Here is a 25,727-nt window from a genome sequence, read left to right on the forward strand (position 1 = left end):
ACTGTACTGTAGCTTTGGAATGTGTGTATTCTCTGAGAGCACATAGTATTCCATTCACGGCAAAGTGAGACATGCCCATGTTGCTGTTGTAGCAACACCGGGTTTCACATGCATGTATGTATGCAAATGTGTCTGTTTCATAGAATCCCTCTAACCTCTACCCTTTTCAATAATTCCAAGGCCAGTTATACTAGGGTCCCATCATACTACATATACAGGCCTGCATAGATGGATCATACTGTAACATGTACAGGTAATTGCTAAAGGTATGGTATCACCAGTTGGTAAATGTTAAATGGTGCATTTATTTATATAGCGCCTTTATCCAAGGCGCTTTACATATATTGTGCAATACATTCACCCATTCACACACACATTCATACACCGATTGCGGCGGAAGCCATGCAAGGTTAGCCTGGGTTTACCCAGGCTAATGCAAGGTACCAACCAGCACATCGGGAGCAATTTGGGGTTCAGTGTCTTGCCCAAGGACACTTCGACATGTAGACAGGAGGAGCCGGGATTCGAACCGCCGACCCATGGATCATTGGACGACCTGCTCTACCTCTTGAGCCCCAGTCGCCCCAACATATATCAGTTGTTTTGGAAACCTAACTGTAAAATACAAATCTGAGATCCTTAGATTAGCCAAAATGGCAGGGAAGATCATGGGTATGTCTACACCTCCGATCACCTCCCAGGTAATCTTTGAGCAGGCCACCATTGGACAGGTTAAGAAAATTGTGTCTGACCCCTCCCATGTACTATACCCATGTAGTATCGGCTAATGCCATCAGATAGGAGGTACGAGGTCCATGTGTGCAAATATAATAGGTACAAGCATAGTGCCATTCGTAGCTCTCGATGGTGACGTAATAATGATATGTTTCAGTGTCGGGTGGATTAAAGGTAATGCCCCTATATGTAATCTAACACAAATTAATCATTACATGATACACTGCCACAGGACATACGCATCGGAGCACCCGACAAAAACATTACTTGCACGCTCTGCTTGCGCAAGTAATTACCCAGAATACCCACCCAACCAACCTCCAACCTGCAGGTTAGAGAACAGCAAGATTGTCATATTAACTACCTGGTATACTATACTTACCTGGGAGGTGATCGGAGGTGTAGACATACCCATGATCTTCCCTGCCATTTGTAGTATACATATATACTAGTCCCATCCATGGGATATACATGGATTACATGTAACAACATACATACTGACAGTATCAGTCTCAAACTGCATGAAGAACTCATTAAGATCTTAAAGTCTGTATTTAGGCCTATGGTTTTAAATCTAATCTATTCTGCACATAAACGTAGACAGTGAATTACAAAGTTCAATCAAACATGATGACATTGCCAAGATGACAGGAGATCTGATTTTTGATGTTGTATTTAATTGTTATAATCATTACTATATTTATAGTTTTCGTCAACTGTGGTTGGTGCTGGGGTTTTTGATTGATTGATTGATTGATTGAATTATTTATTAACAGTTTGTAGAATTTACAGTACATTTTAAGCACAAACTCAATACAAAGACTGTTAACTGTGAGTGGACGACCCAATTAAGCATTACACTTGTTTACAACATGGTCCACATTGTTCAATTCATCAAAACATTTAGAGACATACAAATAGACACTTCTATGTAGCTAAAGAACAGAACAGGAATTCATCATATAGGAAGCAAAAAGGGAAAAGATACATATACAGTGAGGGGAAATGGGGTGGGGGTAGGATGAGGCAAGGGGCAAGCCACTGATTGTAGTTGGCAAATAATTAAAATTATGAGAGAATAAAACGTTATAAACAGAAACACATTTGGCTCTACTCCCCTATACCAACATGCCAAGAACAGGGGGTGGTGATGGTGCATTTATTCCTGTCTTCCTGTCCTTTGAACAAAGCTTGAGAAACAACAGCAGATTAGATTTGATACAATTAGGGTTATCACTTGTTGTTCAGTAAACATGGGACTCCCACCCCTGTGTTAGAGTCTATTTTGCCTGCTCATGTGAACTATATTTTAAAACCTCTTGTTTGGGTCATGCCATTAAAACCGGCTTCGAAAATCCCTCTCACCGCTTCCCCCAGCACCCTCAGCTCCCCGTCTCTCTCCCTCACAACACTACCACCACTGGGATATAGATCATTTACACATGAAGCACACATTATCACATTATCCTTTGTAAAACCTTACCTCACACTGACATTTGAGTACACATAAAGGACATCACCCAGAAGAACACATGTCCCAACTCACTCTGTTTACACTTTAGTGTCTATATAATAAAGTATGGATGGAAAAACAGGTTTCACCACATCCTACTCCTACTACTGTGTGTGTGTGTGTGTGTGTGTGTGTGTGTGTGTGTGTGTGTGTGTGTGTGTGTGTGTGTGTGTGTGTGTGTGTGTGTGTGTGTGTGTGTGTGTGTGTGTGTGTGTGTGTGTGTGTGTGTGTGTGTGTGAGAGAGTGTGTGTGTGTGTGTGTGTGTGTGTGTGTGTGTGTGTGTGTGTGTGTGTGTGTGTGTGTGTGTGTGTGTGTGTGTGTGTGTGCTAGAATCAGAACCATCTTTATTGTCACATCACAGTTGATGTACGTGAAAAGTAAAAAGGTGGCTGAAATTCGTTTCTGTGCATGTTTTGTGTGTACATTATGGTAAAATAAAGACACAATGACAATACCATTTTAAAGGACAAAATAGTCCGGCAGCCGACAGGCTTCTTCTGTTTAAAGTGAGAAATTTGGTATATAGTCTTTTTTATTAGCCTAAAATATTGTCTGTATACATTCATTCATGAATCCACTTGCTGACCGGGTGTCGGTATTGGGCAATTTCTTTATAGGGGTTTCTTGTTAACCATTAACATCCTATGGCAGGCAAAAATTTCAAAAATGTGCTTTAAGTAGCATGTGACTGTTGTGACATGTCAAACTAGGGGGGTGTCATGATTCTGAATACATTCCAAGCATTAGTTTTGCACAAAATACACTCCTTCATGGGCTAAAAACAGCCATAGCCACTTGCCCATTTGTCATGACGTCTATGGACATTTTTAGCGCAAGGAGTGTTTTTTGTGCAAAACTAATGCTTGAAATGTATTCAGAATCATGAAAACCCCTTAGTTTGACATGTCACATGCTACTTAAAGCAAAAGGTAAGTTTGACATTTTTGACATTTTTGCCAGCCATAGGATGTTAATGGTAGGGTCACAAGAAACCTCTATAAAACAAATTGCCCATTACCAACAGCCGGTCAGCAAGTGGATTCATGAATGTATGTATATAGACAATATTTTAGGCCAATAAAAAAGACTATATACCAAATTTCCCACCCGTCCACCCCATCTGCCGGACTAAAAAGGACAATTGGGGGGGAAAAGCAAAAGAAAGGCATGTAGCTATTATGTATGAGTAGATAGGCTTGAATGGGAAACAGAAGGTCCTATAGGTTCGAGCCCTAATTGTATCAAGTCTGACCCTGTGGGATCAAATAGGTCTAATGTTATGTCAAAGGTCAAGGAAAAGAGACGTGTTTAGTGTTTTAGATGACATTTTAAAACAGGCAGTCTAACGTGCTCTGCAACTTGATCCACGTGTGTGTGTGTGTGTGTGTGTGTGTGTGTGTGTGTGTGTGTGTGTGTGTGTGTGTGTGTGTGTGTGTGTGTGTGCGCGCGTGTGTGTGTGCGTAGGCTATAGGCCAACTGTGTGTACAGTTTCAGGCAGACATACAGTAATGTTTAACCTTGTACTATTAAGGGTCCAAGTCAATAATAAACCAGCCAGTGTGAGACCAGGACAGCTTTCACACTGTGCCAGACTGCTGGTACATTTCCAATGGAAAAGAATAAGGGAGGATCTCTAAGTCGCTTTTCTAATTACTTGCGCAAGCAGAGCACGCAAGTACTGTAATCGGTTGCGTATGTCGGTCATATGTCGGTGTTGTCTGTTGGCCAATCAGGGATTGGCTGATGACGTAAGGTACCTTTGGTGATCACATTGTTTTCTACTCTGTCTGTGTCTCGGCTGTGGGCAGTTCAGAAACCCCACCATTGACCATCATCGTTAGGCAGTTTTTTTTTTTTTACTTTGTATTATCTTGAGAACGATGGCTTCCATTATCGCATTGCAACTTTTCAGGAATAGAAAGCCTGCAGTTTCTATTAGCTTGGATTCCCATCGATGATGTCACTGGTGGACGGGTCTCTGAACTGCCCCGCCCTCCTATGAGACACAGACTGAGTAGGAAAAAATGGTGGCATTTTATCATGAACATTAGTGACAACCAAGTATATAAAGTTAGGTTGAAAAGTGGTGAAGTGGTCCTTTAAGCTGTTTTGTTTATGCATTCCATACAATCCATAGGCTAGAGTCTAGCCTATGGACCACATGCAAATGACATCGTCAACCTGCAACAGAAGCAGTCCCTATGTTAAAGAAGTGAAAGATTAGTATTTATCTCAAATAAATATAATATTTAAGGTGTTTATTATTATTATTTTAGTTATAGAGGGCAATTGTAATGTGATAAGGCATATTTGTCTTATTAGCATTCTTTTTTACATTTGCTGTAACACTTCCAAACCACTCCAGTATCGTTTAGAAATCTGTCACCCCAAAGGTCATTCGACTGCTTCTATATCAAGAGTATGAGAGTAGTGTTTGGGTCTGGGACCCCCTGCCGAGAGTTACCACAGCTGAGAAAGCAGAGGCAGGGGTGGCTGAACTCTGGTCAGTAGGCGGTTAGAACTCTGCCCCCAGCTACTGAAAAGCCACTGTAGGCTCAGATTTTGGTCAAATAGATTTGGGTATAGATATTTTGTCAGTGTACAATGCATGATAACATGGAGTAGTGTAATTCGCTCTCAGTACTGATACTGGGGTCCAGTAGGCAAGGTCAAGTTCAAGGTAAAATGTATTGTCCACAAGGGAAATTTGTCTTGGGCTTTCACCCCTGCAGCAGCCACACACAAAACATCAGTGACAAACAAAACATACAATACATAACAGAGGGGGACACAACATCAAACAAGTGCACACAACCACACATAGTATGGTCACTGCTGCCTCATTGTCTCCACCAGGCCGAAGGCATGTGGGGAGAGTATGTTTTGCACTCCGTCCGTCCGTTTGTGTGTCCGTCCGTCCGTCCGTCCGTCCGTGTGTCCGTGACAGGCTAATCTCGGACACCGTTAACCCGGTCGATGCCAAATTTTGCACACACACTCCCTGGATGCCAACGATGAACCTCTGCCCCAAACTTTCCAGAACGGCCTGTTATAGCGCCACCAAGAGGCCGCTTTGTGCAAAAACTTCACCGTTAACCCGGTCGATGCCAAATTTTGCACACACACTCCCTGGATGCCAACGATGAACCTCTGCCCCAAACTTTCCACAACGGCCTGTTATAGCGCCACCAAGAGGCCGCTTTGTGCAAAACAAGTTTTTGCACAGTACACCTACAGATTTTGTCCAAACATCACGCAAATTGGTACACAGTCTCTCTAGAGCCATTCAACGAAACGGGTCTTTCAGATTTATCACACTCCATCCTGATTGGTTAAGATTGGCTTCCAAAGTTCACAGGAGTGCTCAGTTTCAAACAAAATGCTGCAAATCATTAACACATCGCGTGATTTCCGTGAAATTGTGCACCCACATTCCCACTAGGCCGAGGACGAAATGCCACATGAACAATTTCAACTCAGCCTCAAGGTGGCGCTATAACTGGCCAAAAAGTGTTTTTACCTCTAACTGCACGGATCTGTGGATAACCTGGTGGAGACCTGTGCCCGGAAGGGCACTTTTTCTAGTTTAACATCTTAGTTTACGCTGGTACAAACGATCTTTTAAACCTAATGTACTTGGTTCCTTTTTACCTTCTCCGAGAGGGCAGAAGTACAAACTCTCCATTTAAAACATGGGTAACAAAAAAAAATGTTTTAGCCTGTTTTAGTGTAGCCTGCTCATGATGACCTATTAAGAAAACCACTTATTTTCTTTGTCAGAATGTTAAACTGAGGTCTGTTTGAAAACGAAATAGTTGGGTTTAAATGCAGTTGCTTAAACATTTTTGCCAAAGTGCTTTGAACCATCAAACGCCAGCTGGGATATTCAGCCCCTGTACAGTACAGCCACAGATAAAGAACTATACTGTGTACAGTAGCTATAGAGCTTAAAACAACAAACAAAGCTCCACCTTGACAGCAAAGAAAACATGTACAAGATAAAGCAGCTTTCACAAGTAATGACAGTGTTATTGCCAAAACAAAACCAGTGTAAACAAAGCAGTAATGGGTGGCTCAGCGGCAGTCATTTTGTGAACTGACCACAAACATCCAGTCCAGCCATGGACATGATTCAAATGCCTATTCTTACCACCTTTTTCCGGTCTCATTACACCCCATCCTGTCTTAAAAATAATAGTAATATTATTATATATTAATAATATTAAGTCAAGAAACACATTCATTTCTTTTCAAAAAGGCTTTATTGAAACTACAGTATAAATGCAAAAATACAGAGAAACAAAAAAATAACTGTACATTCATTTGACTTGATATTTTCATTGCTTCATACTGCATTTCGCCAAGGCAGCATGGCACTATTCATCACAACAGGGTGATTTGTGTACATCTCTGTGTACTGTACTGTAAGAATAAGAAATAGTAATTAAAAAAAAATCCATCACTACAGCCCCATCCATAACACACACACACACACACACACACACACACACACACACACACACACACACACACACACACACACACACACACACACACACACACACACACACACACACACTACAACTTTTATGCCAAACATGAACTTAACCTGTTACATGGACTACATACATGCCTATTGGCTTTGCTTTAGCACAGAAAGAAAAATAAATTCACTTAGCCAAACAATTTTTCAAGTTTTAGCCATCACGAGAGGAAATGATTGCTGCATCACTGCTGAGAACACAAAGAGTCACAATTTGGCATCAGCTCAGGCCTTTGACAGAGTTAGTTATTGCCACCAAGGATGGACCGCCACTGTGCAACATATCCACCTTCTAACAGACACAAACGAACACGACACACGTCAACTGAACAGCATACAATACAGCTCACTTCTACACATTCAAATTATATTATCGTCAATCATCATCTGCATACAACCTTAACCCTACAGAAACAGACAGGACATGCACACTATAAAAACAAACAATTGAAACCAAGAATACTACTTTAAAATTGGTTACTATGAAAATCTTGTATTTAAGAGGTATTTTTTTAAATAGTCTAGAATTCAGTTCAAAGACCATCAAGGAAACGTGTATGACGTTTTACTGCCAAAGTCGATTAAACTGATTGGTCAATATATATATATATATATATATATATATAAAAATTATAACATACCGGTAAGTTATTCTGAGGCAAAGGTTGGCAACAGAATACTTTCTTAGTTGAGAGTTGCTAGCATTGCTTCACTAGTAATCAGTGGCGTGCACAGACATTTAGAGGGGCAGGTGCTCAAGTGAGAGAAGGGCACCTTGTGCAGCGCGTGGGGGGGGGGGTTGCTTTCCAAAAGGGCACATTTGTCCAGAGGGAAAAGGGCAGGGGGTGCTCTAGCACCCTCTAGCTCTAGTGTCCATCTGTGCACACCACTGATAGTAATTTCTACATACAGTGTACATGTAGGTAATTCACACTTTCACAGTCCAAGTCTGACCCTTCTACAAGGAATTCAGAAAGCATTCTGGTCTCTTAGCGACATCTTTAGTCAACAGTTTCACATTGAGAGTAAGATTATCTTACTTTAAAGAAAATGTTTAACACAAGTATTGTATGGAGCACAAACAGCAGTGGAAAGCCTACTACACATTTGATATGTTTATATACGCAGAACAATTATAGTATACATTATTGTATATATGTACATCACATGTAAACGTCTATACACGTTATAATACATGGACCTATACGAACTGTTGAGGTGCTTTGCTAAAGTCACTGAAATATGAAACAGGAGACTGCTGTCTCCCTTTGGCCTCCATGAGGCAGAATAGCGCATGTTAAACACACTGTAGAGTTAGTGTTTAGTCTATAATCTCTTTCTTTTGGGGCTTTTTCTATACATGTCCCATTTCGGTATATGCATTCATTCTCCTCTGTATCTTTTGTTTGTATGTGCAAAATAAACCTAAGTAAACCAGGCACATGGGAAGGGCATTTGCCCCGAGTCACCGAAGGGCCCCCGAGGGAACCCTTTGCAGCAGGAGACCTCAAAACACACACACATTCTACCTTTAAATCCCCAATCTGATTGGGGCACAAACACTTTAGCTGTAGATGCGTTGATAGTTGAATAGGACAATATAAATAAGCTATATAAATAAGCAAATATGTATGCTTTCTTGTCCAATCGTAACTGCTATGGTCTGCCAAAACCTGGAAAGAACTCTGCAAATGTATTAAGATAATAATAAAAATATTACACACACACACACACACACACACACACACACACACACACACACACACACACACACACACACACACACACACACACACACACACACACACACACACACACACACACACACACACACACACACACACACACACACACACACACACACACACACACACACACACACACACACACACACACACACAAACCCCGTTTTGAGCCAGAATTGGGCCCTTAACTCACTCAGTCCATTCAAGCCTGCCGTCTGTAGCCTACCGATAACAAAATAAATTGTCTCAGAAAAGTGCAGCAAGTTAGCAACCATTTCAAGTCAGAGAAAAAGCAATAGACAGAGGTCATCCTCATTTAGTTTGCGCCGGTTTCTTTGTGGAGCAAGATTTCCTACGGGTGGATCAAGTGTTTGGTCTCAGTATGCAGTTCATTGGCAGAAGAAACATTCAACTCCGAGGTGTTGGGTGGTTGGCCGCAGGCTGTGGAAAGCCCTTCCTTCCACCACCCTGCCTCGACTTTGGACATGACACCGAGTCCAGTACACCCACTTACCAACAATGAATACATAGCAAATGTATAGCAGTTGGTGTGGGAGAGGTATTGAAATGTGTAAATTAGAAAGATTGATCCTTCTTCAATCCTTCTGTTTTTCATTCTTTGCAGAAGGACTTCAGAAGAAAAAGGAAAAAAGGTTATTTTTCCTTTTCTTTTTTTTAAGATGCAAGTTTCATTAGATTGGTTTCCGAGCATGTTGTAGACAGCAAGCGATGCACAGCGTGTTGGGTTGGTATAGGTTGAACAGGTAGTTGGGCCTCTTGGAGAAGAGGGCTTAGATGATCTTGTAAGACAGGTAGTCACGTATGGGCGTGGGGATGGCCATCGTCTCCATCTGCTGCGTGGACGTGAGCCGCCGCAAGGACATGCGGCACATGTGCTGCAGACTAGAGGTGCTACGTGGATTCTCCCAGAAGAGCACGCCGCCATCACGAGTCCTGCATTTTAGATACAGAAATGTTCAGAATTGCAATGTAAAATAATAACTTATAGTAAGATACCATGTACCGGTAGTCATGAATTCCATTCTTCTCCGGTAGGCCTATGCATTTTACGTTAAATTCATGGTTAACCAACGTCTCTCAGGCAAACACTTTCCTATGGCTTGGGTGTAACCCACCATCCAATGGGGGACCCACTTATGGGACATGTCTGTGAGAAGGCCACCTCGTAGCCAGTTACATCCACACAGATATACGTATCGAAGTAATCTCCATAAATATCATGCTTTTCACAGTGTGAAATATAAGTGTCAGGTCAGTGATGTCAAAGGTTCAGAACAAAGTCTATTGTTGCTCTTTTGCCTCAAGCAGCTGCTTGAGGTAACAACTGTGTTCCAAAAATAAAGAAATGAGTCCGGGCATTTTACTCACATGGTCTCCATGGATGCCGGAAAAGTAAAAGTTTATCCAAGGAGACCAAAAATACAAGCCTGTCTAAAAATACAGACTGTTTTATTGCTTTGCTTTTATAATCTTTTCTCTATTGCTCTGTAAAGCACCTTTCACGTCATGAAAGGTGCTATATAAATAAAGTTGTATTATTATTATTATTAGAATCACAGACTGTGTGAAATCTATCTATAAATTCCCGAAATCTGTGCATGAGTGAGTGAGTCACAAGCGTGACAACGGAACTCCATATACAGTAATAGGCCCACAGGGGCAGCAGTGGCTCAGGGGTAGAGTTGCCGGTTGGGAACCGGAAGGTTCCCAGTTCGATCCCGGGCTCCCACTGTGTGAATGTGTGTGTGCATGAGTGAAATAAGTGAATGTCATGCACAATCTATGTAAAGCGCCTTGGATAAAGGCCGTATATAAATGAGCCATTTACCATTTTAGACAGAAAATACAGAAATGTCCATATTATATATGGGCATAAAAGGACACAGACAGATCGGTACAACAGGTATTGCATAACTGGGTGGGGGGCATGGCGCATTCCGAAGCCACCTCCATTACCAGTGTTGGGTGTAACGGCACTATTAATATATAAATATAAATAACGGCGTTATGTACTTTTATTGGTTACGGAATAAACTAACTAGTTAGTTTTGCAATTTAGTAGTTTTCCAAAACAGTAATCCCGTTACTATAATGTGTCCCTGTTCATTTTGTGTGCAAGATTAAAAAAATAATAAAGCCCCGACTGCCCGGAGTCTATTTCTCATGCCTTCTGTGTGATTTATCTTCCCAAGCCCCAACGCGCAGCGCATAGTATAGCCTACTATACATCCTGCATCTACTACATCCTGTAAGTTCACTTAAGAAATAAAAGTATTGTTACAAGTAGCTTTTATTTTGAAGAGGAAGTTGTTTCGGTTGTAGCCAGCTGCTATGACAGTGCCGGTGGTGTTGGCGGCGGAATATACTCTATGCGGAATAATAATAACAACATGCTTCAAGCCAAAGTAAATACCGCTTTGACTTAAACAATGTAGGCTAAACACTTACGATTAAACATGGTAGATCCTCCGAGGCTGCGTCATTAGGTGAGTACTAGTTTAATGAATTGTTTAAGTTTCATAGTAACATTCATCATCAACAGGCTGTTGTTGATGCCCTCCCAAAATAACAGGTTACAGGATTCTCATTCTGTTAGGATGGCCGCCGTGCCATTTCTTATAAACTATCTAGTTCATACGTGGGTCGTGGGTCCACGGTGGTGGTGGTGGTTTTGTTCATGCGCCACGGTGCGTGCCGTGGAGAGGGCATTATGCGCACTGCTGGCTGGTTGCCTAATAGCCTACAATGTAAACAACTTGCGCAAAGCATTAAAAATGGGTTTTAATTGTCGGGTAACGGAAAATAATCTAACTCTCCCTTCTCTCAGAAGGTAATCTGTAACGGTAAGGGATTCTTTTTATGGGCAGTAATCCAGTAACCTAACGACGTTACTTTAGAAAGTAACGATGCCCAACACTGTCCATTACAGAATGCCAGGAAAGCTACATGTGTGTAGGACTTCTGAATGGAAATGTTTCTTCGTGCCCCAGGGCCAGGCGTTGTCTTGAACATCATACTTCGGTACGTTAAAAGGGACAAGAAGTAAAACTAGGACAACCAGTTCTTTGCCAAGAATAAAAAGAAGATGATTTATCTACTTGTCACTGAAGAGACATTTGTGTGTGCACGTGCGTGTCACGTGTGTTAGGCCCGTCACAAAAATTACATAATTATTAGATAACTGCAAATAATCGCAATAATCTTTGCACAATCATCAAGTGTGTGTGTGTGTGTGTGTGTGTGCACGTGCGTATGTGTCTTACCCTGCAGCGACAACAGCCCCGTCAGTGGAGAAGGCACAGCAGAGCCCATTAGTGAGGGAGGCGATGGCCTGGGGGGCTTTATCCTCAATGTTCCAAAAACGCACCATCCTGGTGGGGTGGGAGACGAAAAATGTAGTTTCATGTATAGTACAATAATGAAACTGCAAAGAAATGATGCAGATATGAGCTATGAGAAACATGTGGATACATTAAAAGTGGCACCACCCTTTTTCTTTTCCAAAACATAGAAGATGGGGTGAATGAACTTGGAATGTGTTACATGTCTCTTCACATCTCTCTACTATGCTTTCCTGTCTCACTACCCAATAATACTTAATATTATATAATTCCAATAATATAATAATACATGACATTGATGTCTTCCTATTACATCTGTAATTCAGGGGCGGGGGGGGGGGGGAGCAGTGTAATCAATTGTTTTTCCATCCTCCATTTTGTGAAGATCTTGTTTCTCTCATTCTCTCTGGCCTAGTGGACCATTTCTTATAAACAAGTTAGCTGGCCAGCCAACCAGCATGCGGAGCTTTGTTAGAGCAGGAAACCCAAACGTCATCTGTGTGATTAATGGCAAGCTCATGACGGTCATGTGACTAATCCCAGCGGTGTCCTGTGGAACAGCAGCGCTCTCTCTCTACTCTCACACGGACACCATTAGACCATTAGACTCATGATGGCTTCACCAGGTCATATAACACGGTGCTGTGAACTCGGATTTCACAGTGTTTATGCACTGTAGAACCTGGTTAGTGCCAACTTTTATCGCAAATAAACCCCCAACACAAACATGGACAGCGGGTCACTCGTTTTGGGACTGAAAAAACATGTTATTAGGGGAAGAAGGTTGAACAATACAGTCCAGGTTTACTTCTGCAGCACAGCTGCTAGTACTCAGGTCCTCACCTGTCGTCGGTGACGCTAGCAATGTGAAGGCCGTCTTGACTGAAGCTCACTGAACGCACCCAGCGGTCATTCGCACCTCCGGCGAAAATTGGAGATGGAGGGGGGAAAAGATGACTGCAGAAAATAAAGATGAAAAGATTTTTTTTTTTTTATAGCATCTACTTCATACAAGGATTCAAATCATCCTCTGAATTGATTGATTGAAATATAGACCTGATATATTGATATTGATCCCCATAGGGAACATCAGGTGTCTTAGCAGCACCAGCAGTAATCAGGAAAATCTGATTAGGTACATGTAAGATGAGAGATAAGAATTAGATAATTCATAATAATACAGTATAGTATTAGACTGATTGTTAATACTATACCGTCTTATTAGCCAGATAATATGTCTCATCTTACACAGAATTAAAGGCATTTGTTAAAGAGATGCGATGTGTACAGTCAAATCCTTACTAGTGTTCATTCTGGTTCCACTTAATGGTACTCATTTGCACAGTCATTTACAGGTATTTGGGCACATGTCTCCAGTGTTGTTTTCGTTGACTAATACTATGACGAAAAATGTTCGTCGACTACCTTTTTTCACTGACAAAAACGACATAAAAACTGAATAAAAACTAAGCCATGATGACTAAAACTATGACTAAATATACTGTCGATTTTGTCAACAAATAAAAACTAAATGAAAATGTTAGGAAGGGACTAGTGGACAAGAGATCCAGTATAAGTCATTTTACAATTGGTTGCATGCCGATCTACAAGCTCACAACACGTCTGTTGACGTGTTGTGAGCTTGTAGATCGGCTATTTTCAGCAAGTGTAAAAACAGCCATTACGACGGCATCAAGGCCCGCCAAAATACATTTTAGTCGACTAAATCAACTGCAGATTTAGTCGACTAAAATCTTATGATATTTAGTCGACTAAAACTAGACTAAAGCATTCCAGGTGACTAAAATGTGACTGAAACTAAAATAGAAATAAAATTAGCTGCCAAAAAACCCCCCATGTCTCACCCCAGCTCCAGCATGATGGTGCCCTTGTGGGGGTCCCACACGATGACGCGGGTGTCATAGGAGGCCGTGGCTAACAGGGCTCCGTCAGGAGAGAACTCACAAGACACCACGTCGTTGTGGTGGCCCTCCAACTTCCGGAGCAGGGTGTACTTGTCCATGTTCCACAAGAGCACCTACGGCGAACGGGAAGAGAGGCATGTTATAGCCTACGGAACGGTTCTGCACGCACACACGCAGACTTAAAGCTGCCATAAGCAATATTGTGTCAACATTTTAATGACTTTTTTGGGGGTATTCAGACAGCCAGCAATGGGTAAAACACTCCCAGACTCTTTTTTTTTTTGGGGGAGCATTTTACTCATTGCTGGCTGTCTGAATTACAATGATGACATAATATTGCTTATAGCAGCTTTAATACAAATACATAACATATCTTAAATTAGGCAAAAACGTGAATTATACATGAATTAAAACAGAATTGTGCAGTTATAATCAGTGTCATTTGAGAAGAATGTTTAAGCTAAAACCAGGCCAAGAAAAGATAACTGAGCACATGCTACTCCAACAGCAAGACTATGTGGCAAAGAAATGCAAGTCACTTCACATTAAACAGCTAATAATAATAATAATAATAATAATAATGAGATGCACATCATTGACTAAATCAACAGTGTGATTAACATTTAGACCTCAACTTAAACCACATGGATCTTAGAATTAACATTTCTAATCTCTATCTAGGCACACAGTTGAATATGCTATACATAGTTTCAATTTATACATGTGTTTAACAAAAAGTGTACAAGAAAAATAGAAAAATAAAAACGGGTAGTAACTTATGGTAACATAATGTTACTCCACTGGTTTCCCCTTTTCAGAGTTTTAGATCACTTGTGTTTACAATAGGCTCGCGTCTCCAGCAGAAGCCTACAAAAGAGAGACAGATGCTGCAAGAGAAAAGAAACATTTGATGGCCAAAAGGTTGATACCTTTGGCAAAAGCACACACTCTCTCTCACACACACACACACATCTGTATAAAAATTATAATCACTAGATGCATTTGTTCTTCAGCTATGGTTTTGAATGTTAATACTGTATTTGCTCCAGGGCAATGCATATTTCAGATTTTTATTTATTTATATAAATACAAAATAAAAATATATATTAAAATGAGCAATTGCAATGTTTACACCTTGAAAGTACCAACAGCGAATACACTACTGAAAACAGAATACATTTCTTTAGTTGCTTTGAGTACTGTAAACATTGCGAAAGAGCAAAAAGTGCTAAATAACTTGAGATATGCACGTGTCAATGTTTCCCCATTACCCATCCCTCTAACTGCAGTGTGAAATGAAAAGGTTCCAGTGCTCACGTTGACTGCCTGCATTCCAATCCATCGACACCCTTCAATAGCCTGACCAATATATCCATTTGAGTTTTCTTTTTTGGTTCAATCAGTATTGGTAATTAATTAGGATGGGTCCCTTCTTTTTTTGGTGGTAATCGTTTTTTTAGGGACAACTTCGATGGGCTTCCTGCATTCCACCATTGCTTTCAACTGGGAAACAAAACACGCAAATGCTAATCTTGAAAACAGACTGAAGGATTAGAGGTGGTAAAGTTACCACAAGAGGGACATTCTAAAAGCCACTAGCATTGTTTTTGCCATGCTTGAGAGTGTATGGTACAAAAGCAGACATTTATAGATACAGGCAGTCTGCCGAAGCACAAAGAACTCCTTCATTTCTTATTCATGTCAACAAAAATCTATGCCATGAACACTAATTCCATAATTCAAAAAGAGGCTGACCAGGCAGACCGAGACTCACTAGTATGGGTGTGCCGCTAATTCACACAAACCTTAAGCACACATACAGTCCTAGAGTTAATACGACCTACAAGCAGCTGGCTTGACTAGCGTAAACTATTTATAGGAAAATGGTGCTATATTTAGTGCTAGGTTTGGAGAGAATGACATTTATACTACATACTCACAACAGAAGAACTAATAATGGAAACTATGGTGTGCTAACACTAGGATGGTACAAGGAGAGGTGAGGGTAGTGAGAGGTTGGTTGGGAAGGTGGAAGGACAGAGGGGAGGGAAGGATTTTAATCGCCATTTTAACTGCTCTCAACTGAAAATGATAAATCAATAAATAGGAGGAACTGCGACAGCAGAGGTAGACAGACACGGAGCAGCACCTACGTGCGGAAAGACCTTGTGGGTCAGGTGCCAGGTTGCCCCTTGGCACGGCCAACGGGCACAGTGCATTCCCGATCTGCACCGGCTGCTCAATATGTCAGCGCGGCGCTCCCTTCAAAACCACTCACAAACAGAGTCCTGCCACCACCTGTGACAGGGAAAGCAAGACACACATAGTGTAGGCACACACACAGCCTAACACAGCATAGTACTCTGAGTAATGTCTGCCTGTGGTTACTGCCATGTTGTGTTTAAGGCATGGCTTCCAAACACGTAGATATAGAAAAATGGGATTTAAATCGGAACTATGATGATATACCCCGCTTATCAGAGTCCATTACTGGATTATATTATCAACAAATTGCAGCTTTTCGTTTTTTGGCCGAGTACTTTAAAATAAGTCTCACTCTCACAACAACGCAAGTTTGTTATGAACTAGGTGGATAATTTTGAGGGGATATCAAGTTAAAATAAAACAAAAAAAACTAAAATACCACAATGATAACAGTTACCTCATTCTGCATGCAAAATGTATATATATATATATATATAAAAAAACAGGCCTCATTCCACTGCAAACCAAACATAATGAGGCTGGTAGTACAACATCTCATGATGACACGAGCACATTTTACTACAGGTGAGGATGGGAAAAGTGGGTGATTGGCAGCGTTTTCATTGGCTGATTCATTGAGCATATCTAGTCACAAGCAATAGCACACAGTAGCTAGCAAACCAACACCCGACAAAAGTAAGGGAAGTATGAGCGGAACGTGTACATACCGCTTTTCCAACGCCCACAGAGCACAGGATGGACGAGTCGGGGGAGAAAGCACTACAGTAGACCCAGTTCTGATGCCCCCGCAGCACCTTAACCATGTTACCTAAGAGACAGCAATAACAGTAGTGTACAATTTAGGCATTTAGCAGACGCTCTTAATCCAGAGCGATTTACATTAAGCAAGAACAAAAGCATGGGAATACATCACATAAATTGTTTATCATGAAACATGCGTAAGCTAAGAAAGTAACAGTGGAATATCTATATAATGAAACTATACATATATACTACTATGCTATAAATATGTACTATGGCGTGCTATGACTATATACAATGCAATTATAGTGCTGTCTACATAGCATGCTGTACATGTAGTGTACAGCAGGACATGATTAATAGCATGTTGGTCGGACCACATTCCTGTACAGCAGTAGATGTTACACGTTTGACTGTGGATAATACACCATTTCAGTTGACTGTAATCACTTTGACTTGAGCATTACTGAAACTAACGCAAATGTATGTTGTTGCTAAATAAATATTGAGGTTTAAGATGACAGAATCCTCTTTCAGAATGTTAATTTTAAAGACTTCTCGACCATACACGTTTTCTTTCAAGGGGCCAACTCTTCCATGCATGGCCCTCACTGGAACAGAGAACAATCGTGACCTTGATCTTGGAATGCTTGGGGGAGGGAGGGCGTATGTGGTATGTGTCATGCGTGTTTTGCCATCTCCCAAGTTACCAAAGGTATAAACAAGAGTAGGGCATGCTTGTTTGTTTCTTGTTTATGCACTCGATTAGGTCAAGGCCTGTTTTATTAGTGCAACCCAAAGAGTTTCCTACCATCATCTTTGAGGTCCCACACACGGAGGGTCTTATCTCTCGATGCCGAGACCAGAACGAGGCTGCCGTCCGGGGCAAAGGTCAAGTCTCTGACTATGTCAGTGTGGTCCATCAAGTTCAGCAACAGCTTTCCTGCAAAGGTGATCCCAAACACCAGGTTCATTCAGAGGTCATGATGACCCAATGCGAACAGTGCAATAACTAGAGGACAAATGCGCGTGAAAGTGTTGAAACCTTCAGTGGGAATTAAAATACAAAACTACTCTTCATTTTGACTGAACATTCAAAGATCAAATGCAAGAAAAAATTCGACCGACAATAATAGGATCATCTGGAAAATCCGAGGCAATATGATTAGTAACAGAACACCCTCAGGTTAAATGAATCTGCCACATCTACAAGAGAAAGTAATATCATAATACCTGTAATTTGCCCACTTAGCTTTTTTCAAAAGGCAGCTTTAGCCAGGGGAATTACAGGGGAAGTAAAATGCGTGTACTACAGCGGACATAACAATGGCACCGACCAAAACACTTAACTTACATTATAGGTCATGTAAAGCCTGCTTTAATTCTAACACAGTCATAATGAAGGAAGAGTGACGTAACAGTGAAAGATATGAACATCAGAACATACACTATAGAAATGGTCAGATCTACCAATCAAATATGTATTGCCAGCAGACAAGTGCTTTTTGACTTTCTGACTGATCAGGAATACAAATTCGAGTCACTAACCTAACTGTTGAGTCACTAACCTAACTGTTGAGTCTCTAACCTAACTGTTGATTCTAAGTGTCAATTGGCAAACACCGTTGCAACCATCAGGGTGGTTAAAAGCCTGATGATGGGTGTTACCATGACACCCATTAGCTTGGATCAATTTCACAGTAGCCTCGGAAACCCAGACGTTTTTATTTCCAGGGAGAATTTCTTTTTTCATAGTGACGCTACACCACTATTGACCAAAATGCAGGTCAACAACAGCCAATGAGCCTGGGCCGTGGCTCAGCGGTCCAGGCACCTTGGCTGGTAATCCAGTCTGGCAGTGTGCCGCGGGTTCGACTCCCGATCCCGACGGCCTTTACGGCATGCCCCCCCCCATCTCTCTCCCCATTTCCTGTCAGCCTACTGTCTGTCCCTCCATGAAAAATATAAAATAAAAGGCGAAAGCCACAAAACAAAAATTAAAAACAAAAAAAACAACAGCCAATGACAGCAGAGCCCTCTGGCGAGCCCCTAAAAAACAAACATGCGGTTAAGCGATTCAAATGCTGGTGTCAGGACAGCAAACTGTTTGGCTGACGGATAAGCACTCTAGAGCACACAACCCTCTAATCTTACATTCTCCTACCAAACACACAAGACTTTCAGCATACCAGGATACAAACAGTTTTCAGCAGACCACCACTCTCAGCAGTCATTTACTTCAAACAATCCCCTACATACTGAAAGAAACTGTGTTTTAGTTAGAGGCATGTCACTTTGACAAAGAAGTTGGAATTTATGAGATCAAAACTTGAAAAAAAAAATATATATATTTTTAAAGAATTCTATCAGGACACAGGGGAGAGTCAATCAGCTTAGGGGCTAGGTTAAATGCCATCAGCAGCGATGAACTGCCAAGGGGCGAGGGAGTTGTGACGGCCAGACTAACAATTGACTCTTAATTGGATAATTAACAGGCCATCACCACTTTACGATGATTGACACCTGGCAATCTCCCTACTCAGGATAAAGTTGCCACAGGTGTGTCACTCTGTGTGGGAGAAACAGTTTGCCTGCTGGCAGCCGCTCTCAAAGACAGTGTCCAGCACTCTCTCTCTACCTATCTCTTGTTATTTTGATCATTTAAGTAGCTCGAGTTGGAGCATGTTTGAAAAACAAAGTCACTCTCTGCATAAGAGGGCCTGCCGAGATTCTTCCAACTCCACTGTGCTGAAATCCACAACACAACATGTGTTGTGGATTTCAGCACAGTGGAGTTGGAAGAACACGGAGTAAACATCATAAATCAGTAGCCCCTCTCGGAACCCTCCGTAAAGCTTTTCTGAAATTTGGATGTCACTTTGCGTAGGGTCCCAGTGCATATCTATATTTTCGTATTGAAATGATAGAACGTGGACATACCGTAATTTCCGGACTATAAGCCGCGGCTTTTTACCCATGATTTGAACCCTGCGGCTTATACAACGGTGCGGCTAATCTATGGATTTTTACAGCTAACGCAGAGCCATCTCAGGCTCTGAGCTAACGTAGCTGCGGCTTATAGTCCGGTGCGGCTTATAGTCCGGTGCGGCTTGTATATGGGATTTTCCCTAAATTTGGCTGGTGCGGCTTATATTCAGGTGCGGCTTATAGTCCAGAAATTACGGTAAATATCGTTGTTAACGTCGTGTCTGCGCCGTTTGACGTCTTCTTTTTGTTTGAGGGCCTCTGAATTTGTGAACTATAAGTACCTATACATACCGCTGCGAATTCTCTTGTGTCGCGGAAGCCGTTAAGTATTTTTAATCTTTGTTTGACCGATTTGGTCGCTTTGATTCTTCTTGTTTATTTACCGTTTATTGTACCGCCTCCCGATGTGCGGTTGCCTTGTGCATGGCTACGTTCCTGCCTCTGATCTGCTCTGTCATAGCTATAGCCACTAGCTAGCCAGATAGGCGGTACAATGAGGTGTCAATAAACAAGGAAGGAAGAGAAGAATCAAAGCGACCAAATCGGTCAAACAAAGATAAAAAATCCGGTAAACACTGTTGTAAGGAGACGTATAGAGCAGCTGCGTGTCTCTCAGTGCAGTGACATTCTGTGATTTATAATCATTCCATAATTATATTAAAATGCGCCTCCTCACCTGTGTACACATCCCAGATCTTGATGCGACCGTTGCTGAGACCCGTTGCCAGCAGCAATTTGTGCTGGCCAAACTTGAACCGGTGCCACTCGATGTTGACACAGCGGCTTTGCTTCTCTGGCACCGAGGAGCCAAAGGCCATGCCCCAGACGATGTCGCCGCAGTCAATGGTGTGTTCGCGCAGCTCGCCCGGCGCAGGAACCACATCTCCGCCGTCGTTGTTCTGACGTGACGAACGCCGCGGACCCGCTCCGTTGGTGGCCTCGGCTCCGGGAACTTGAGAGCTGGATGGCGCAACGGATGATGGTGGTGGCGGGGGAGGGGGGGGGGGGGGTCAGAGACACAGGAAAATTGAGGTTGAGAAGAGGGGGAGGTCAAGAAAAGTTTAGTAATTCTATGCAGATTACATAACATTTACTTATTCAATACAGAGGAGACATACTGTTTTGTCATGGGTTTTCTTTTTTTTTGCATTTATTTGATACTGGAGAGAGACATGAGGAGTAGTGGCAATGATATACAGCTAATCCAGGGCAGGTTAGGACATTTTTCACATGTGACCTAACCACGTTGCTATCTGTTCTCCCCTAGATAACATGGGTCATTCTATGCAGAAGACACCCGGAGTGTAAGAAAGTACAGCATGTGAAGCATACAGTTACAGTACATGTCAGAAATTGAGCAATCCACCAGTGTGACACAAGAGGTCATGAGGTGAAATGCGTCATCCAATGTACTATTTTACACACATACTGTATGATGTTATCATGAGACAATTTGAGATTAAGATTAACCAGCAATGACAAATCCACCCAATCCAAACGATGCAAGTTTATGTAAGGACACTGAAAGTTCAAAATTGTGTAAACACAGGGATATTAGTATTATCCACTCCTCTGCTCTCTGGGTTCTTAGATTGTTACGGTGTTAAAGCAGCCAACCATAGCTGGGGAACAACGAGCACTGCAGTTTCTGCAGACAAAATGTTACTCTGAGAGTTGGGTTGAAAAACAGCAGATAATACTAAGCTATGCGTCTTTGGCAGTGCGAAGCTCATTGGACTTCCTCTTTTCTTTTGGGTGGAGATTAACCATGAACTTCCAGAATACTCTTGAGGAGCTTCACGACGGAGCAGTTTGATAAAGTGACTTCATGTAATCATCCCAATTCACTGACTCACTTCCTCAGACTTTTACCATGATCTTTTTTTTTAAAGATTTGTTTTAGGCTTTTCTGCCTCTATTGATAGTATCAAGTGAAGATAGACAGGAAAGAGGGAGAGAGAGAGAGAGAGACACGCAGCAAAGGTCGTCATGAACGGGACCCGAACACGCAACATGCTGTCAGGCCAAAGCCTATAGATAGAGCGTCGCAGTCCCTCCCCCTTTCAGAACAACGAGTGGCCCAGGAAATGGTTCTCCATTCATTTTCACCATAGGCGATTCCTAAATTATTTATTTAAAGACGGTTACGCCGCGGACAAAGCCAACTCGGATCGTGACAAATCATGACAATGAACACAATGTTTTGGGCAAACAAATAATTAGAAAGTAGAAAAAAACGGCAGGTTACAACACTTTTTTTGTTGTTTTTCTTCTTATAAATTATTTGATCAGCCCAAAACATTGTGTTCATTGTCATGATTTGTCACGATCCGAGTTGGCTTTGTCCGCGGCGTAACCGTCTTTAAATAAATAATTTAGGAATCGCCTATGGTGAAAATGAATGGAGAACCATTTCCTGGGCCACTCGTTGTTGAAAGGGGGAGGGACTGCGACGCTCTATATGTGGCATGCGCCTGGACCACTTGGCCAGCGGGCGCCCCGTACCATGGTCTTTTAACAGCTGTACAAGCTCACACATTAACATGTACTGATAACATCGTCAAGCCGTTTTCATTTCTCTTGCCAAAACTTTTCCAGATCAGTAATAATAAATAATCCGAAAAGACAAGTACAGCTGCTAAAAGTGATTCATGTGTGGGCTACAGCAGTGGCTTTGGCATAATGCTGTATGCCTTTTGTTATGGTGCAGAAAGTCGAGACATGGCCACAGGAGCATGGAGCCCTCTGCTTCTCAAGGACCTGACGATGAGCACGTTTCAGCACACATGTTTCTCATTCACCGTCTCAGTGTTTCCCCTAGCTGATGCAAGCGTGTGTGCATGCGCTGTACCCGTGCACACACGCACGGTTATTTGCCTTTTTTTGGCCAATTCGCGGCCGCCTACTAAAAATCATACTGTGGTGGCTGGTCATGATTGTGTGGTGGCCCGCCACACAATAATGCATATAGGGGAAACACTGACTGTCCGCTTTCCTCTCTGTTACAATCTCTGCCAGTTAAACTCAATTATCGAATGTAATCCTGGGCTTTACACTCCCTGCGCCAACCTGAGGAGAGCAACGGACTGACCTCATGCTTCTGTCGAGGAAATGTGGAATAATACCCAAGTTATGCATTTTAGGAGATCAAATCACTTAATGGGAAACTAAAGTATCAGAAGCTGTTTTCTGTCTTTACTGACATTTGACCTGTGACTTGTGTGGTCTGGGGGGGGGGGGGGGGGTCTTCCCATTGTGTCATCTGTTAAGACCCCTGAGGGGGGTAGGAATGTATTTAAGCTGAAGTCTGACTGAGTTGTGTTGAGTTCCATTGCAACGCTTCATTGCTGGCTCTGTATTCGAATACAAGATTCTAATACTCTGAATTGTGTCTGTCCCATTATGTTGTTTAACTGTGTTATAACTTAAGGGCTCTCCGAAAGATTCCACAACACTTCCTTCTATGCATGAGGAGTCCAAGCCGCTTCTTTTCACCTGACAGGGGGGAGTTTCCTCGGCTGGAAGGAACGCGTTATTCCAACCAGTTCCTTTCCCCTCCATCAGGTGCCCCTGCTGGCCAGGGGGAGGCAGTGTAGAGACCAGGATCACTGCATGTTTTTTGTGAGGGTAGACTAGTACAGGGTACCTACCCTAGGGGACACGGGGAGAAAATGCAAACTCCACACAGAAAGGCCCTTTCGCCAACCCCGCCTCGGGTATGGGCACTGATGACACAGAGGAGAAAACACGCCCCCAGCGCCCCCAGCAGAAATCGAACCCAGGACCTTCTAACTGTGCGGTGACAGCTCTACCGACTGCACCACAGTGCCCACATCCATCTCCATTTTGGAGGTTTGTGTTTGTGTCTGTGTGTTGGTTAAAACAATATCGAATATTATAAAAACATGTATTGAATATTATAAAAACATGTTTTACAGCAGTTGACATAACGGTTCATTGTTGGAATTCATAGTCTGATTTATGGATAAAACACATGGCTGCTTCGAATGCCAGTAAAACAAATAGCAATAACACAATAACAATAACACTGCAGTAGGAACTAGGAACTTGAATGTAAAGAAAGCACTTACAAATCTTTCAGGCATTTTGTCCAGGGAATGAGCTTCACTATGCGATGCCCTTGAGACCAAGCAAAGTAGGAACCATCGGGTGCGAAGGCTACAGTCCAGGTCTCTCGGCCAGTCTTCTGGTCGAAGGCAGCGACAGGTGCCAAGAGTTCACCAATGAACTTAGCCGTACCTGGACCAAAAAAAATACATTGTTTCACATTTCGTGATTAAGACCAACTTCATAATTCTACATCAGTGGGTCTCAACATGAGGTCTGGGGACCCCCCCGGGGTTCTTGGGTGTGTTCCTGGGGGTCCCCAGCTGAATGTTAGATTGTTAATCTTCACAATTATTACATATACAAGGAAATAACTAGTAGAAAACATACAAGAGGATGGTCCTTGGCCTAATCATTAGGTCCCAAATACATATCAAATTGTGGGTCTTTGTAATTGAATTGATTGTCTACTCTAGACTCTAGATAATCTTATCTAGAGACAATGATTCTTTAATTTCAAAGACCCATTCAAGAGACATTGTGCCACGGTTTATATTCTACCAAAGGTGTGCTACCCACATATTTCCCAGAGAAGGTGAACAACAGAAATGCTGCCAGCTTGCCTTTGTAGAAAGAATGCCTCGGCTGGGAAATGTTATGTTTATAATGACTTGAGCAACGTAGCATATGGTGGACTGCATAAACGAAAAGATGATGCAACTTTAATTACTTTTGAATTGCCCAGCATTTTGGATTAATATACATTTATTCCTTCCCGAGTAAGTACATCTTTAACAGTTACATTGTCGTCTATGATGATGACAATGTGTATTGTGCAATAATGTTAACATCTATACAGTAGGCTACCTACAACAGACTATTATTTCCATATGTGTAAATTACTGCTTGCTCACATCACATCAAAATCCAATATATATTTCTCGGAATAGTAGTAGTCTAGTGGTACATGGGCAATTTAGTCTGATGGCTAATTGAAAAAAATCGCAGAATACACAGTAGCCTATAATGCACAATTAAGACTTCTCTCGCCGTGAGTCATACTGCAGTGAGTGACAACACACTGGTGGTGTACATTATAGGAAATGTGGGGGAGGGTAGAGTATGATCCCCCGGGCGTTTTTATCAAATATAGAAGGAAATACAATTGTCAATTTCACACTCAAAATGCGGTATATACAAATATCCCACAGTTATGATAATAAAACCACAATTGTATGTATCCCAGACCCAGACTGCACATTACAACAACAACAACCGCCTCCCTTCCAAATCAGCAAAACAACAACATATGAACAAATAAACAACTCCAACTTACCTATTTCATTTTCGTTTACAGAATCTGGGAAGCTGGCCATCTAAATCAGGACGGTGAACTAAGAGAAAAATATGTTACTGGTCCCAAAACAAAATGAAACGAATTTGGCCACAAATGTAGAAAGAAATCTACGCAACGACTTTCTTTTTTTTGTTGGTCGTTCTCTGCGATCCTCCGTGCACGTATAGTAGCCTAGCTTAACGGTACATTCAGACAAATGTCTGTTATGACTTGTCGGTGTGGTTGTCGTTGTCGTTGACGACAGGTACCTATACTGATAATACTCCCGACGCTGCTTAAGAACTATGGTTAGAATGATCTAATCGTATTGCATTTGGAATTTCGAAAATGTGTCTCTAATAATAATGGCATTCGGAGCGCACGGCTTCCACTGTTATCAACGATGGGCGGGGTCTCTCATTTGTACGTCATAAGTTACCATGGAGACCAGCCCCGCCCAGCCCTAAGCCTTCGGACAGGGTCGTGCTCCGAAAATAGCACATCTACAAGATCACACAACGCACGCTCATAGGCCTACAGGCATT

At 42.0% G+C, this 25,727-nt stretch overlaps 1 protein-coding gene across 3 annotated transcripts; it reads right to left on the bottom strand.

The window, feature by feature from the left end:
* Positions 1-6,495: 6,495 nt before the first annotated feature.
* On the bottom strand, positions 6,496-25,566 carry wsb1 (WD repeat and SOCS box containing 1). Of its 3 annotated transcripts, none has more exons than XR_014569778.1 (10): positions 25,183-25,566; positions 23,870-24,038; positions 20,455-20,738; positions 17,602-17,733; positions 16,757-16,857; positions 13,764-13,936; positions 12,742-12,855; positions 11,821-11,928; positions 6,776-9,490; positions 6,496-6,710 (listed from the first exon to the last, which is right to left on the bottom strand). XR_014569778.1 is itself a non-coding variant. In XM_083773854.1 (9 exons), exons 1-9 carry the CDS (start codon positions 25,220-25,222, stop codon positions 9,328-9,330), a joined length of 1,284 nt encoding a protein of 427 aa, XP_083629980.1. In that variant the 5' UTR covers positions 25,223-25,566; the 3' UTR covers positions 6,496-9,327. The 3 variants fall into 3 exon arrangements, 1 of the variants encoding a protein (XP_083629980.1); XR_014569779.1 differs by having other exon boundaries at positions 6,766-9,490; XM_083773854.1 differs by having other exon boundaries at positions 6,496-9,490.
* Positions 25,567-25,727: the final 161 nt, after the last annotated feature.

This window comes from Protomyctophum parallelum (genome assembly GCF_964188405.1).
Source record: "Protomyctophum parallelum genome assembly, chromosome: 9".
Classification (NCBI taxonomy): Eukaryota; Metazoa; Chordata; class Actinopteri; order Myctophiformes; family Myctophidae; genus Protomyctophum; species Protomyctophum parallelum.

Bases quoted from the DNA above. Each gene is read 5' to 3' on its own strand.
- wsb1 (XM_083773854.1), bottom strand. From the start codon at position 25,222: ATGGCCAGCTTCCCAGATTCTGTAAACGAAAATGAAATAG. The intron at 24,039-25,182 runs GTAAGTTGGAGT...TTTTTGGTCCAG, and splicing joins TGTAAACGAAAATGAAATAG to GTACGGCTAAGTTCATTGGT. The intron at 13,937-16,756 runs GTATGTACACGT...CGTTCGCCGTAG, and splicing joins CTGTGGGCGTTGGAAAAGCG to GTGCTCTTGTGGAACATGGA.